Source organism: Canis lupus, chromosome 37, assembly GCF_048164855.1.
Source record: "Canis lupus baileyi chromosome 37, mCanLup2.hap1, whole genome shotgun sequence".
NCBI classification, from domain to species: domain Eukaryota; kingdom Metazoa; phylum Chordata; class Mammalia; order Carnivora; family Canidae; genus Canis; species Canis lupus.
Genome location: NC_132874.1, coordinates 3,746,481 through 3,762,708, shown reverse-complemented (window position 1 = coordinate 3,762,708; position 16,228 = coordinate 3,746,481). Strand labels below are relative to the sequence as shown.

General features: G+C 47.2%; 1 protein-coding gene across 9 annotated transcripts in view; it reads right to left on the bottom strand.

Annotated features, from left to right (window-relative positions):
- RIPOR2 (RHO family interacting cell polarization regulator 2) overlaps nt 1-16,228 on the bottom strand; it is a 218,420-nt gene that overhangs the window by 20,000 nt on the left and 182,192 nt on the right. For 5 of the 9 annotated variants that reach the window (XM_072813852.1, XM_072813853.1, XM_072813857.1 and 2 more), the window contains exons 10-16: nt 14,516-14,641; nt 14,187-14,335; nt 12,361-12,490; nt 11,797-11,946; nt 8,178-8,855; nt 5,016-5,203; nt 2,376-2,547 (exon numbers count right to left, since the gene is read on the bottom strand). In XM_072813852.1, the coding sequence (XP_072669953.1) occupies nt 2,376-2,547; nt 5,016-5,203; nt 8,178-8,855; nt 11,797-11,946; nt 12,361-12,490; nt 14,187-14,335; nt 14,516-14,641 (1,593 nt within the window). Of the gene's footprint in view, nt 1-2,375; nt 2,548-5,015; nt 5,204-5,288; nt 6,406-8,177; nt 8,856-11,796; nt 11,947-12,360; nt 12,491-14,186; nt 14,336-14,515; nt 14,642-16,228 lie in introns of those variants that run through there. The other 4 variants (XM_072813855.1, XM_072813856.1, XM_072813859.1 and 1 more) reach the window with 2 other exon arrangements.

The window sequence follows — 16,228 nt, the reverse complement described above, 5'->3', positions numbered from 1 at the left end:
TTTATGTACCAGATAGTCTGACCCCATGTATTAGCTCATGCTGTTTCTCACTGTTACCCTAAGAGTCTATCAATACTATTGATCTTCCACTTTAAAGATTTTATTTATTTGTTTATCTATTTAGAGAGCTAGGAAGAGGAGAGAGAGAGAGAGAGAGAGAGAGAGAGAGAGTATCCTAAGCAGACTCTAAGCTGAGCGCAGAGCCCAATGCAGGGCTTGATCTCAAGACTCTTGAACTGAAACCAAGAGTTGGATACTTAATTGACTGAGCCCCGCAGGCACACCTTGATATACCATTTTACTGCTGAGGAGACTGAGGCTAGAGAGATCAAGTAACATGCCCAAGGCCACAGAAATAGCAAGTGATTTCACCTATGTGCAGGTCACAAGAGCAAAGGGTGTGAGAGACAACAGAAGCGGGTAGCTGCCTAAAGGTTCTCATCCTTCCTGTGTCCCTTGGAGACCTGTCCTGGTCACATGGTAGGCATGGATGCAGGATGCATCCTGAACCACCGTCCTGTACTGTCTAAATCCTCTCGACTACACAAATAGGATTTTTGAATTCAGAAGTCTAATCTAGCAATTATGTGCTGATGCCTTTCATGTAAGAAAATACAGTAGAAATGAACTGATTTTAGGTGTAATTATAGCTATTATGATTCTTATGGAAAGCCCATTTTTATCTCTTTGCAATTAGATGCCAAAAGAACACATAAACTTACCGATTCAGCAGTGGATGTGAGTTAGAAATTATGTTTCTAATCCTTATTCCTTCATTCTACATCTTTATATCTACCTCTTTTGTTTTTCTGGTACTGATTTTCCCCACAGAAGCGCTGACTTGTTTTAACTGTGGCCTGAGTATCGGCAAGAACATGGCACTGAGCATTGCTTGCCAGTTAGTCTGTGAGAGAAAACATTCATTCCTTCATGGAAGAGAATTCTCTTATGTCTCACAAAATAATGACTTTCCCTCTAAAAGGCGAACAGGTCATTGGCTCAGCATAGAATCAAGCTCAGCAAAGACAAAGAACTACAAAAACCATCTCATTCAATTGGTTGGGGAATAGAGAATAGCTGTAAGTGAACCACAATCCTTGTCCCTTTTAGTCAGAAAAAAAAAAAAATTGCACCTCCTCCCAGACTGGTTGTCAGTAAATGGCTTACGGATTCCAAAGTCAACAGAAGAGATCAATTGGGTCGTTGGTCAACATGGTGGCAGAGTCATAATTGCCAATCAGCTTCCCACAGTGTCTAAGGTGACTTTGGGGTTCTTTATTCGTGGAGGAGAGGCGTATTCTACATCTTGTTCCAAGTGTATATGGAAGAAGCATGCAAACCCACACTGGCCTCTCTAGAACCCTTTCCTCCTTACCCTGCCTCTTGTCTTCCCGTTGGACCCATGCTCTTAGGAGCACAATTTCTCATTTTTTGGCACCCTTCCTGCCTGGCCAATCCCTCCCGAAGACCTTCCACATTTGCTTTCACATTCTTATCCTGTTCCCCCCACATGCAAGTAGGCTGGAGCAGACAGGCAACCAGGCAAGGAGGAAGCACTTAAGTAGATGCTCAGGGAAAATGCTTTGTTCAACATAGCTCAAACACTTCCTGCAATAAAAGGATTTTGAAACATTGTCTTCAGTGCTGCAAAATCTTAATTGGCAAACAACTTGAAATGGAAAGAAAAATAAGTCCCACGGTGTATCAGAATGAGAGCTAACTGGTGATGATAGTGGCCTATGAAAGTATTCTTTCCCATTGCTAATGAGTATTCATTCAAGATCTGGAAAACTGGGGTTATGTTCAGTGACATTTTGCCTTTAGCTGTCCAGGTGGTAGAAAGGCGAGTCACGTGACATCTTCACATCAACATACACTCAGTAACTCTGGCTCTCAGAGTCAAATTTTTTTCCTTGGTCACATGACTCCTTTATCAAATGACTGGGGAGCGAGAGCTAACCTGTTACCTTTTCAAGGGTGGAGAGCTAGGTTTTAAGATAGAATACCCCAGGCTGGGATCCCTGGGTGGCGCAGCGGTTTGGCGCCTGCCTTTGGCCCAGGGCGCGATCCTGGAGACCCGGGATCGAATCCCAAGTCGGGCTCCCGGTGCATGGAGCCTGCTTCTCCCTCTGCCTCTGTCTCTGCCTCTCTCTCTCTCTCTCTGTGTGACTATCATAAATAAATAAAAATTAAAAAAAACAAACCCAGGCTTCAGGGAGGATGGCCATGCCATGAGGACTTTTGAGTTGGCCCAACTCAAAGGAGGACTGGCCCCTTATTCCCGAATCATTTCTCTGGCAAAACTGAAAAAGGAAGCCCACACTCTTGGCACCTCTGGGACCCAGGCTCTAACACAGACGCAGCCCCAATCCTACCTGCACGAGCTGGGTGCAGTACTGAAGGTGCCTGACGATGGTGATGTCCAGGCTTTCGTTTCCTGTGGTCAGCGGCAGGGGGCTTCCGGCCACACTGGTCCCCACTCCCGTGTCTTCTGTCAGCGCTTCGCTGAGGTGGCCCCTGGCTTCCGGGTGCACTGCTCTGTAAGCGCTGGGGCGGGAAGGGAAGCGACACGTGAGCACTTCCTTTCAGCGTGGAAACCACAGGTCAACTCATCACAGGTCATGGAAGGCCCCCCCCCCCCCCCCCCAATCAGAGGCTTCTGCGGGCCTCCCTGACAACCTGAGATACTTTTCAAAAACTACTTCTTGAGTCGGCCTGGGCACCAGTTTGCCTTGTTAGAAGGTCACGCGAGCATATTGCTTCCAGGGCTCTCTGCTTCCCAGGCACAATGAGCCATTGGAGCCATTGGAGCCATTGGAGCCATTGGAGCCATTGGAGCCATTGGAGCAGGCCGACCAAGTGGTCTTTGAACCGCTCTCGTCTTGCACTTGTTACCCTTTCCTGCTCAGTGGTTGGGGCGCTTTGCCAGGCTTTCCGGGATTAAACTGTCCTCAACTTTGGTGGTTTCCCAAGAGCGATACCATTAAGAAGTAACATCAAGACGTTTTCTTGGCCTCAGATCAATGGCGACTTGAAGAAAGGGAAAGAGAAGAGCTGCCAACGGGAGACAGGACATTCCGCTCCAGACAAAGGCTAAGAGGGGCATTTGCATCTTTCCAGGCGGGGCCTCGTTCTGCCTCTCCTGCCTCGTCTCAGCCTCTCCATGGGACTGTCTATGGTCAGGTCATGATGGGCACCTACATTTACAAATAAATCTGTTGCCTCTGTTATCCAGTTTGGTTCTGAAAATTAATCTATGTGGGAAAGAGGGAGCAGTTGTCTCATCTCACACTGGGGAGGACTGACTAGCAGAGCTGTTCACCACGGTGTCCTGTTACCCGGGCAGCTAGTGGCTTCTAGGCTTGCGCCCCTAGCCTCTGTGATTTAAAAAAGATCACACACCCGAGTGTAAGGGCGTTGAACGCTTTCCTCCAAATTCACACTTGCCTCCAAGGGGAAAGCACTCTGCTTGTGCCCTGGCAATCAACACATATTTAAAACATCCCCAATTTCCTCTAATAACACTGATGACATAAAGTGGATCAGTTTAGACAATTTAATATCAATGGTCTACAAAGTGTACAAAACCCACAATGCTTTTGTTGTTAAAATGCTTCCAACAGCAACAAGAATGAAAGTTTTGATTCAACTTTGACATATCACATAACAGCTTAAGCTAAGGAGTAGAGAGATTTTTGGTTTAGAAGTACTTCACAAATTCAAGTTAGAAAAATCTCTGCATCGAATGTAGGAGGATGACTTAAATATTCCATTCATTTAATAGATTTTGTTTGCCATGCCCTCTGTTTGCTCAACGGATAAATTCTGTTTCTCACTTTTTCATTTCCTGATTAAGAATGAGCTCTCTAGAAACAAGAAAACCCTCAAAAATGTTACCATAACATCACCCACAGAGCGGTTTGTAAAGATTGGGACAGCTAGAGCTCCTTGTAACTTGAAAACATGCTTGTATAAAATGTCAAAAGTAAAGATGGTAGAAATCCACCCTTTGGGAAAGTATGTGTGTGCTTTTTTTCTCCCCCAACCATTAACAAAGGTATGTTCCACTGTGCTTGATTTAATTCAACTAAAGTCACAAAAAGGACCCCAGACTCTAGCTCCAAACACAAGTTTGGCTGTACAAGAAAGCCTGATGGATGGGTGCCTGGGTGGCTCAGTCGGTTAAGTGTCTGCTGTTGGCTCAGATCATGATCCTAGGGTCCTGGGATCAAGTTCCGCAATTGGCTCCCTACTCCTCCAGGAGTCTGCTTCTCCTTCTGCCTCTGCCTCACTCATGAATAAAGAAATAAAATCTTAAAAAAAAAAAAAAAAAGCCTGGTGGAGAAGGTGACAACATTTCATCTGTCATCCCTTCCTGCTTGCCTCACCACCCCCTGCCCACCTCAGAGAAGGTGCATTCTCCACCAGGAGCAATCTGTTCCTAGTAATCAGTTGGCCTTCCTCGTCCTAAGGTAAATATGTGCCCCGGGCTTAAACCTGGCTTTGATATGTGCACCGATGAGCCTGATCTACAACTACTTTGCTAAAGGGAGCAAGAGATAAAGGGGTGGAAAAAGCAGAGCATAACAAAATGATGAGATTAGATATAAGACACAGACTGAGGAGAACCAAGTATGAACGGGTTGTCCAGTAAGAGTTCTCAGGAAACAGAGCCTACCTAGTTAATCTGGAATTAATTAAATTGGGGTCAGGCTGTAGACCCCGAGCCCTCCAAGATGCAGGTGTGCACACATAAATGGATACACACGTGCATAATCATGCAAAAATGTCCCCACCATTTATGAGCAGGAAAAGCAATTCATTCTTCCTTAAACAGCACAAAAGAGGTGAACACTATTTAAAATCTGTCCTCGACAATGAAAGGGAGCTGAAAGCCAACTGGCCCTTCATGTAGGGAGTGCTCTCTTCCTGGGGATGCGCACAGGTGTACCCCCACCCCGCGAGAACAACAACCACCCTACTGAGGTGTGAGCAGACACCAACTTGACACTTACCTATTTTTCTCAGTCTCAGTGTCTGAAAATACAGAGTCAGCGCCTCCTCCAACATTACAAACCTCATCACCATCCTCCTCCTCCTCCTCGTCAAAATCGGAGGTGTTCAGGAAATCAAAGCTTTCTAAAGCACTTTCAACTGTAAGACTTAAACTGGAAGACCGGCTGTGGCCTCCGGCTGGTTTGCACTGCAAAGGCAGAAGGCATCAGGAAAATATCAACACATCCAGAAGCAGAAACAGAAGCAGCAACAGTTGACTCGAGATGCGACACTTTCTTTTTTTTTTTTTAAGCTTTTATTTTGGGTTGTTGTTGGTGTTAAAAAAAGAAAGCATTTAAAATCTTCATATCAAAAAAAGTTACAAGGATGGATAAAATGACACAATATCTGGGATTTGTTCCAAAAATAATCTGGAGGGGAAATAAGCAGGGGGAAGAACAGACAAAATGAGACTGTCCATGAGTGGACATCATGGAAGTTGGGGGATGGGCTCATTGGGAGCCGTTATAGGCTTCTCTCCATTTGTGCTTGAAATTTTTAGGCTGAAAAGTTGAGAAAATATTACAACCCAGGAAGTCCTGGGAGACGGACCTGCTATCCTCCTCTGTCTAGTACTCAATCCCAAAGAAAATGCAACCAGCAGACAAATCTAAAGTTGTCAAATCAATGCCAAATACCAACCATCTGTAATGCTACATGGCAATGCATTGTCCTGAGACAAGAGCTGGCTACCTAAAGGAACCTGTTCTAAAGGATTAACAAAACCAACTCGGAGAGAGAAAACTCACCTAATTCATACTTCCTACATAAGTAGACTTATGTACACAGCGTACGTAAGTCTTTACATTCACAGCATATATACTTTTCTTTGATCATCGAGGAGAAAAGGAAGGGCTGGGTACAACAAGCAGGGGCCCTGCGTCCTCTACAGCTGCATCTCTGAAGGAACACATTCCATCACTTCCCTGACTGGGCCCTGGAATTATGTGAGCAAACTCAATCTAGGGCCTGGAAAATTCTACATTGCCAAACACAGATAGAAGCATGACACACAGAATAATGCCATTTGCTACAGGCACAGAGATGGAAAGAAGCCCTTCCAAATATTCAAAAGAATGGATGCTGGGGTGGATTGAATGGGACAAGTCCTGCAAATCAGAAGAACTAAATGGTAGGTCCTCCATCCAGTTAGGTGGCACTCCTTGCTGACTTCGAAACACAAGGCAGGCAGCACCTTGCAGAGATCTGTCTCTGATACTCAAGATGGCACAAAAGCACAGGGGAAACCGTCTTTTGGTCTTTTAAATCAGAGTTGTTTCATTCACCCTCAGTGGTGTCCGTCCCAGAGGCAGCATCATTTAGTTTCTGATCCTCAAGAGGCTTAGCATCCTAGGAATGTGAAGGGGGGAAAAAGAGAAAGCTGTGTCCAGCTGATGCTTTAATTCTGGCTGGATCCAAAGCCACTTGCCCCAGATCGAAACTATTTTCAATCTGAGAGAGAGAGAAGGAGCCAGTCCAGATGCAACCCACTTCTAGGGTCTTCTTTCTTAACTAGCTATCTGCTGAACTTGACCTCACAGAGTATGGATGTGTTTAAATGTCAATCATAACAAAGGGATAGACAGTTAAGGATTTTAGAGGCAAGATCATTTTGAAACAACAACAGATTGAAATAATACTCTGGAAGGAAATCTGGGACCACCAGGTTTTTATAAGACTAACAGATGGCTTGCTGAGTGTCTGCTGGTGGATCCAGCTACTACTTATCAGCAATCTAGATGCCTGGAAATGGGAGCTGCTCTCTCCACTCGCTTTCTCTAAGACACCTGCTGCACGTGGGGTCAGTTGTGTCTTGAAATTTAACACCTCTTGCCCATTAAGCAAAGCCAGTCAACTCTGCAGACGAGAGTTTGTTGAGGGAGTAGAGATGTTTTCATGGGAGTATTAGACAAGCAGCCTTCATGAAGGAGTCCTGAACTGGTGCTTTCAGATTCAGAGCACTCCCACCTGCTACTCAGAGGCAGGTGGTACCTACAGCTGAATTAGTCTGTGCTGAGCACTGGAGGACCTGGAGAGTTGGGGCTTTGCTGGCCTCAGCTGCCTTGGGGACAGATATCCCTAGGGGTTAGGTGCGTACCACTGAGAAGGATAAGATAGAAAAGCCTTGGAAATGTCCTTCCAATGCCCCTGAGAAGACCCCATTTTATAAACAGCCATTCAAGGGGGTGAAATAGCCTTCTGCAGGTTGAATCCTAGCTCACTACTAGCACCTTATTTTCAAACCTGCATGACAGGACAGGTCACCAAAGAATTGCTCTTTCATGGAAAAAGATCCAATTTATCTTCTGTATGGCAATATCAGAGTGGCCAAGCCAAGAACACAAGAAGTGATGGCAGTGGGATTCAGGACAAAATTCAGGTTCTGTCTTCTTGTGCAGCCTTTGAAAAAGTTTAATTTGCATGCCCAGTGGCAGCATATACGTTCCAGTGTAGCAATAATAACCTCAGGATTAGGACTTCCCACCTGAGAGGAAATCATCCCTTTTGCTCTCCCCTCCCACCAAGTCTGATCAGGAACAGGGTTGAGGAGGCTAACTCTGGTGGAACTGGGGGTCCCTGGCTTCTAGAATACAGATGATGATGTATGAGTGATTAATCTCAGGTTCCAACTCCCTGGTTGAGACTAGACCAGAGAAGGGAATCTCTGGAGGCAGCACCACAGGTGGGGACAGGAGTGCAGGGGTGCAGGGGTGGGGGTGGGGAGATGGGCCTGTGGCTCCCACATCAGGGGTTGCCTAACTCTTGACTTCAGTCAGGAAGGGACTCTATCCAGTAGCATCTCCATGAGATTGTGATCCTCAAAGTACCTCCCTTTCACATTTGGGATTACAAAGACTAACTCTGGGGCTGAAGGAGCCCAGACATTCCTCAGGGCTGCTAATTTAACTCCTGATCATCATAGTTGCATCGATCTGTTGTTAGGGAAATATAGGTGAACATGCACTCCTGGTGTTTAAAAGTCAGGGCCACTCAAATGATGATTGGTTACTGGTTCTGTGTGGAGATGGGGGAAAACAAAAAGATACAACTATTTTAAATAGAATGTTGGCTTTGGATACCTCTCTTCAAACCTAATCTGATTTCCCTAAAACGGTACTTACTTTTAGAATATCATCCAAATGCATGATTTCTTGGTTCAGATCCTGAAACACTTTGTACTGCTCTTTATGTGGCTCTAATGCAAGGAAAAGCCCACTAAATGCATCCTCTAAGCTTCCATCTAGGAAGGATCTACAGCCTTCGGATTCTCCACTGACAGAGCCCTCAAAGAGCTGCCTCTCCGTGGCCACTGGCACCTCCGCCGTGGTGAGCCTCTTGACCAGCTGCTTTGTGATGTTTCCTTCGAAAGTGTCCAGTTCCACAGGCTTGAGCTCAGAGGCCTCATCAGACTCCTGCAGGAGCGCCTCGGCCACATCCTTCTCCAGGAACAGGTGCTTGGTGGCAGCACCGGCAGACGCTCGGCGCGTCTCAGGGTTCCCAGGCCCATCAGTGTCCTCCTCCGGGTGGGGCTGTGACTCTCGGCCTTCTCTGGAGGAGTTCCTGGAAGATGCTGAGCTAGAGTCATCCGTGCCCTCATTCGGGGAGCAGAGGCTGCTGTGGTTCAGCTCTGCAGGGGTGATGGTAATTTCTGGATTTGTGGAGCATGTGTTGGCCAGAGAGCCAGCTGGGTCAGGGGTGAGGGCACAGTCCCCGTTGGGTAGGTCACTGAAGCTGAGACACAGGGGTGTCTTCTCCTCAGCTGCCTTTCCATGTTCAAAGACGTCATCAGGTAGATTAGACTGCGGATAAAAGGCAACTCGTTATTATTTTAAATACAAATGATGTGTTTGGTAAGGGCACCTGGGTGGCTCAGTTGTTGAGCGTCTGCCTTTGGCTCAGGTCATGATCCCGGGGGCCTGGGATTGAGTTCTGCATCAGGCTCCACGCAGGAAGCCTGCTTCTCTCTCTGCCTTTGACTCTGCCTCTCTCTCTGTGTCTCTCATGAATAAATAAATAAAATCTTAAACAACAACAACAAATGATATGTTTGGTGTGGTTTATTTCCAGACAAGATGCCAAGCCATTAAAAGAAACAACCAGCACTTTCATAATATTAACTTTTTATTTGTTGATTTTGTGTGTGCATATGTGTGTGCGGTTGCATGTGTGGCAAAAGAAAACAAGCCCTTACAAACTATTTCTGGTGCTGCATCTAGGTGAAAGTTCATTATACTATTATTAGGTTTGATATTTTTCAAAAGAAAAGATTGGGGGAGTATGGGAACAGAGCCTGTTTCCTAAAATCCAGGATCTCACAGTATTTGGCAGCCATAGTTCTGAATAACACTACCAATTTTTTTTTTTTTTTTGGCATTTATCTTAAAAGACTTTCCAATGTTCATGCTAGTTCACTCAAAAGATGTGATGCTTTGTTCTGCTTCACTTCTCATAAGTTATTTTAAAAGAATCTCTATCCACAAATCCCAAGCCCTTGAAAATGTTCTATTAATTTAGTAACCATGCCACAAATAACCAAAGGCCAGAAATATACTCGCACAGCTTCTGTAAAAATGGAAGAAAAAAGATGAATAAACCTGAACATCTCCCAGGATTGCAGAGCCAGAACTCTCAGGGTGTCTGGAAACACCAAGTTGTCTTTTCAAGCTGACCCAGGCTGGGTCAAGCACACTCTGTGATTCATGAAGCAGAACGCAGAAGGGAGAGAGGTTACAAATATCCAGGTAATCAAGATAATTTATTTGTGCAGGCATTAAAATGATGTCTAGGTCATCTCTTCCTATGCTGTGGTCTAGGTGGTATCTCAGTGCCAAATGTGGCTCCATGGAAAAAGTGTTCTAGTATTTGAGATCAACTCCTTTGAAATGGATAATTTCTCTTCGGTTCCAGATTTGATGTTTTAAGTAAATGTAAGTACTGAGCAAATGCCTATTTTAACTATATGGAGGGCAAAGAGGGGCCTTGTGGTAGCAATGGGTTGGGCTACTCCCTGGGCTTCTTCCCAGGGGGTCCCTTAGGCATCTCACAGAAGCCCTGAGTCCTCCAGGTGGTCCTGCCCTATCTCATCTCATCTCCAAACCACACATCCTAAGCAGGCAGTCTGCTTAAGTCAGGGTTCTTATTCAAATTCCAAAGTCCTTGCCAGCCATTTCTCTTGATCCCATGTTCCCAAACCTGATTGGCAGCTGTGGGAGTGGCCAACATTGAGTTAGATGAAGCTGGGATGCTCTATTCAAGGGAACTTGAGGTGTGCCATGAGGGGACGAGCCCATCCATGGGCACACGAGAGTACAAGGGGATGTGTCTCTTCTGATTGAGGCATGACATAATGAGGCAGGTCCCCAGCACAGGGATGGTGCTGCCTGGAGACAGGTGGTCCTGGAGCTCCACCCCACAGGATGGGGAGGTAGAGGCGAGGAGGTGGAAGAGCCTTCCAGAAGGAAAGTGTGTGCACAGGAGCAGCTCCTGAAGAGGGTGGTCCAGCTGGAGGGGGGTGGGGAGTTTGGGAGGCTGGAGCAGAGAACAAAGAATGGCCAACGGCAGGTATGGCTGAGGCCAGATGGATACAGCCCTCTGAGGAATCTGCCTGTACCCAAAAGGCTAGAGGAAGCTGCTGAGTTTTTTTCTAATCCTGTTCTCATTTTTTTTTTTTGTTTATTCATAGAGACAGAGAGAGAGGCAGAGACAAGGCAGAGGGAGAAGCAGGCATCATACAGAGAGCCCGACGTGGGACTCGATCCAGGGTCTCCAGGATCACGCCCTGGGCTGCAGGCGGCACTAAACCGCTGCACCACCGGGGCTGCCCAATCCTGTTCTCATTTAAATTATGCTATTAAAACCTCTACCGACTCCCTCCACAACTTACCGTATGGGAGCATGAATAGATGCCTTACATCAATAGTTACGAACTGCACCTGATATATATGTTTTTTTGGTCCATGCGTTCATGCACATTTTCCTTCTAGAGTCTTCCTATTTGCCTGTGAAACTCCCCTAGGTTAGCCTGCCTTTCTCACCTGTGTTTTATAATTCAACGAATTAGATGCAATTTTTATTATTATCATTAACCAGAAAACTTTTTAGTCCTTTCCTTTCTCCTTTTTCCCAAAGATTACTTTTATATGCGGGTAAAGAGCAGACTATCCCACGTATAGGTGTTCAGATGAGTATGTGTGCATTCTCTCATCACATGATGTATGACACGTATGATGGAGGTTACCTGCTGCACTCCTGACTACAAATGAAAGAGCTTCTTTTACTAGGGTAGTACAAACGCTACCATAAACTAAGGCTAAGAACCTCTTTGAATCAAAATAGCTCAAGGAATTTCAGCATGAATCCCTCTCCCACTCCCTTGAATGCCAGGTTTTAAGGCCTAAAAGTGTGGGTGAAGTTTATCAGCAATAAACTAGTTCAACTTGGGAACGAGCACCTTTGACTGTGAGTACATCTGCACTTTTAAGAAATGAAAATCTTGTTACCATGGATATCTTGGCCACAGAGGAGAGAAATCACAGCACGAAAGCAGGGATCGTGGACAAGAGGGGGACCAGGCACGTCTGGCAAAGGGGCATGCGTGTGACCACTCTTCCCACCCTGGGGACGGGACCCCTGGAACCGTCACCCCGCGAGCAAGAGGGAGAAGGCAGAGCCATGCCCAAGCAAACGTGCCCCGAGCCCCAGAGGCAAGCACCGCACACCGGGCAGGCCACCCCCACTCACAGAAAACTCTAGCTCGGCCTCGGGTCTCAGCCTGAGCGAGGGCAGGTCACTGAAAGAGCGGCTGCGGTACAGCTTGGCAAGGAAAGTGTCCTGCAGGGCACTCCAGACAGACAGTCGCCCTGGCTTGGCTGCTGGGGGACACAGCCGCCTCTTCCGGTGTCAGAGCAAGGGGAGGGGGGTTAGCGGAAAGCATCGGTTATGTTTTGTTAGCTTTTCGGCAGGCATTTCTGATTAACACAAGGGGGCTGTTATTCGCATGCACTCCTTGGAAAGGCTGACCTCAGAGAATCTTCAGGAAAGCCTGTAGGTTATCAGAGCAGTAAGGGGTGGGGGGAGTAGGGGAGAGGGAAGACAGGAGGCTGGCGGCCTGCGTGCAGACGGCCAAGGGCATCTCAGAACGTGCTTCTCTTAGTGGCTGTTTGGGTTGGGGGTTGGGGGCCCTCTGAGATGAGCGCCGCAGGAGTTGCTGAGAACCTTAACAATGACGTCAAGGGCTTCAGACACTGGGCGCAAGCCCTGCCCGGGGGTTCAATGTTTCTCCTCCAGGAATCCCAGGGAACTTACAAAGAAAGAGTGATCCTTCAAAGTGGGCGTCTCCGGGGTGCCCTGGCTGTACATGGACATCCTCCTCTGGAGGGCTGCCGCCTTGTTCCCGGTGCCCGAGGACGGCGTCACGTCCTCCACGTCAAATGGGCTGCAACACAACAGGTCCCTGTGAGGGCGTGTTTGTCAGAGGCCCCTTCTGAGCCCCGGACCGCAGGCTGAGAAAGCACCTGGTCACGCTGAGGTCAGCTCAGATCAGATCACTGGGAATTGGGCTGGTTCTGGCCAAACTGGTCTGGCAGAGGACAAACCAAGGTAAAAGAGAGTGGAGCAGCAAACGGAGTCCAGACCCACCCAGGGGACCACAGGTTGGCTCTGAGTACAGTTTCTGTCTCTGCCTAGACACCAGGCAAATGTGTTTCTTCATTAATATCAGAGATGCAAACATGTTCATGCTTGCGCAACACAAGACGCTGAAATCTGTGAAATCTCTTTGGGCTTTGCGGGGACAGATACATTAACAGCACAAGGGAGTAACAGATTATTGTTCTAAAGAGAATAAATGTAGACTCCCATTCATTTCAGTTGACAGGCTCTCGCGTGACTAGGAGGAGCACAGTGGGTCTGCCCTGGCACCACTGGTCATCACGCCATCGGGTTCATCCAGCAAGACGGATGATCTTGCATTTGCTATGTCTACGACTACAAATTACCAGGAGGGAAGGGGTGGATAGTGTCTCAATGACAGATGGCAGGGTCTTTGCTGCTTCCACGCCAGCCCTCCACACTGGAAAGGGGACCCTGACCATCAACGCTCAGCAAGGGTGCATGGCATCAAGCCCCTCGAGGGGCCTGGCATCAAGCTTTGTGGGCAACCAGTGTTTAATAAGCTGCAACCCTTCTCGTGAGGTGACTTCAGAAAACCACCTTGAAGCTCACTGCTCAAAAGGTGTCTCTTGCCCATTGGAAATGTTCTATTTCAGCAGAGTGTGAAGGATATGGAAAGTTTCCCCGAGCAGCATTTGCTATTTGAGCTAAAGGAGGACAGGCGATGGAAACACCATAGTGAGAATCGGGATCTTTCCAAGGGCAAGATATCTCCTCCTGGACAGTGATTTTCTTTCCAAATTACCTTAAGAACTATATTTCTTTATGTATATTTAAAGGTTGACAGGGAGGGAAGGCAGCTGGATAAAATATTTTAAAATAGGAAGTGGAGGGGCACCTGGGTGGCTCAGTGATTGGGCATCTGCCTTTGGCTCAGGCTGTGCTCCTGGGGTCCTGGGATCGAGTCCCACACTGGACTCCCTGCATGGAGCTTGTTTCTCCCTCTTTTTTTTTTTTAAATATTTTATTTATTTATTCATAGAAACAGAGAGAGAGGCAGAGACACAGGCAGAGGGAGAAGCAGGCATCATACAGAGAGCCCGACGAGGGACTTGATCCAGGATCTCCAGGATCACACCCTGGGCTGCAGGCGGCGCTAAACCGCTGCGCCACTGGGGCTGCCCTCTCCCTCTGTCTCTCTCTGCCTCTCTCTCTCTCTCATGAATAAATAAATAAAATGTTAAAAAAATAAATAAAATAGGAAGCGGAAGAGGAGAACAATGATAAGATAGAGGCTTCATCAATTTATGGAGATGATGGTCCATGAACATCACTCGGTGAGCCCATGGACAGATCCCTGGGCCCTGTGAGGTTCCCACCCAGGACTCGATGGGACGCTCTGAGAGTCTCCTTCTGTGACCAGCTCCCTGGGGACGCTGATGGTCTAAGCGCCACCCCCAGAACAGCACCAGGCTGCACCATGTGTCTCTAACATGACAAAACTGAGAAGGACCACTTACTACCAGGTGATCTCCAGGCTCAGCTTGATGGTGCCAAGGTCATTGATGTCGACTGCCATCACCTGAGGTCGGGCGGCGAACAGCTCTTTGGTCTCACAGGTCACGCTGCCAACCAGGAGGTGAGTTGCCAGCCCTTTGAGTTCTGTGACCTGGTGAAAGAGGGGGAGGGAAGGCCTTATGGGGAGCTGCACCAGAGTGATGCTCTTTGCCACGGGCTCGGGGTGCAGGGTGATCTGCAAGGCAGGGGTGGGAGTGGCAGGCGAGAGTCACACACAAAGGTCCCCACCAGGGGGCCAGCCAGGCTAGGAATGGCAGTGACAATACTGAACCTTGATGGAGATGAATCCGACGATCAGGGGCAGGAACACCACCTCTTCCCCATCCCAGCTCTGCTTGCCGTTGGCTTCTATCTTGCCTTTTAGTTTCCACCTTTGTCGGCCGTACTTCATGAAGATCTGGGGAGAAGACACCAAACCTCAGTCTCTAGGGCCCTCCCCTGCCTTCCTCACCCAAACACCAAGATAAAAAGGCAGGGAAGCAAAGCAGGTGCCTGTCCTCCCCTTCTGCATCATCCTCAACCCATCCTTTTGATGGATTCTTCCAAATTGCCTGGGGTCCAGGGGGTGGAGCAGATGGGGAGTGCGAAAGAGGCTTTCAAAGGGGAGTGGGGTCTGCTCCCCTCAAAGAGGGCATGGAGGGTCTGCTGTGGTAGAAGATCATCACATCGCATCCTCCATATCACCACGGTCATGGTGACCAGTTCCTTCCCCTGTGAGTCTCATTGGACTCCCCAGTCTTTTACAGTGAGGAGAACTCGGGCTCCTGGGAGGCTCCGTGGGTTAAGCATCTGCCCTCAGCTCAGGTCATGATCTCAGGGTCCTGGGATCGAGTCTGCTTAGGGCTCCCTGCTCAGCGAGGAGTCTGTGTCTCCCTCTCCTCCATGCTTGTGCTCTCTCTCGCTCTTTCTCTCCGTCTCTCTCTCATGCTTGATCACTCTCTCAAATAAATTTTAAAAATCTTAAAAAAAGAAACCCATAAAACAAATGCAGGGAGGAGAAACCACCAGCTAAAATCCACTTTTGCCAGAAGCAAAACCACCAGCTAAAACCACCAGCTAAAATCCACTTTTGCCAGAAGCAAAAAAGTAAGTTCCCCTCCTCCTGGATGAGGAAGACAGAACTGGGCGGATTCTGAAATCTGACATATTCCCAGGAGAGGGTCTCCCACTCTCTCTTTGCTCAGACAGAAAGATACTCCTTCCCCTGCCCTCCCCAAGAAGAATGATCACAGAGGGTTTTAGAGGAGACATTTGGATGAAATAATTAGGGAAGTTCCCTCTGAAGTGGGAAAAGATAAAAGGCTTTTTACTTCATGGAGTGTATCTTTCTAAAGAAAGGTCTAGAGTCTAGTATTCTTCAATCCATGATATTTACGATCATGATTCTAGATTGGCTCTTGCTTCAGGAGAAAAGACCACTATCAGGACAACATTAGGACACTAGGGAAAATCTGAATATAGATCGTATAACAAGTAATGGTAGCTAAAGGGCCAATGTTAAGTTAGCTATGTTGAGAATTGCACAATGCTAACAGAAGAGCACGTCCTTCCATTTTTAGGAAAATAATTGAGGGGCGAGAGGTCCTGATGTCTGCCGATTAGTCTAAAATGGGTTCAGCAAAATAACAACAATTATAGTAGTAATAATAAAGCAAATGTGGCATAATGTTAAAAATTCCTAAAATTGGTGTCTGGATGAAGAGTATGTGGGCGTCTTCTCAAACTTTCTCATTGGCTTATTTTTTTTTCAAAATAAACAAATATAGGGATCCCTGGGTGGCGCAGCGGTTTGGCGCCTGCCTTTGGCCCAGGGCGCGATCCTGGAGACCCAGGATCGAATCCCACATCGGGCTCCCGGTGCATGGAGCCTGCTTCTCCCTCTGCCTGTGTCTTTGCCTCTCTCTCTCTCTCTGTGACTATCATAAAAAAAAAAAAAATAAAATAAACAAATATAAAAGAAAAAAAAAGGCAATTTGAAATTTTG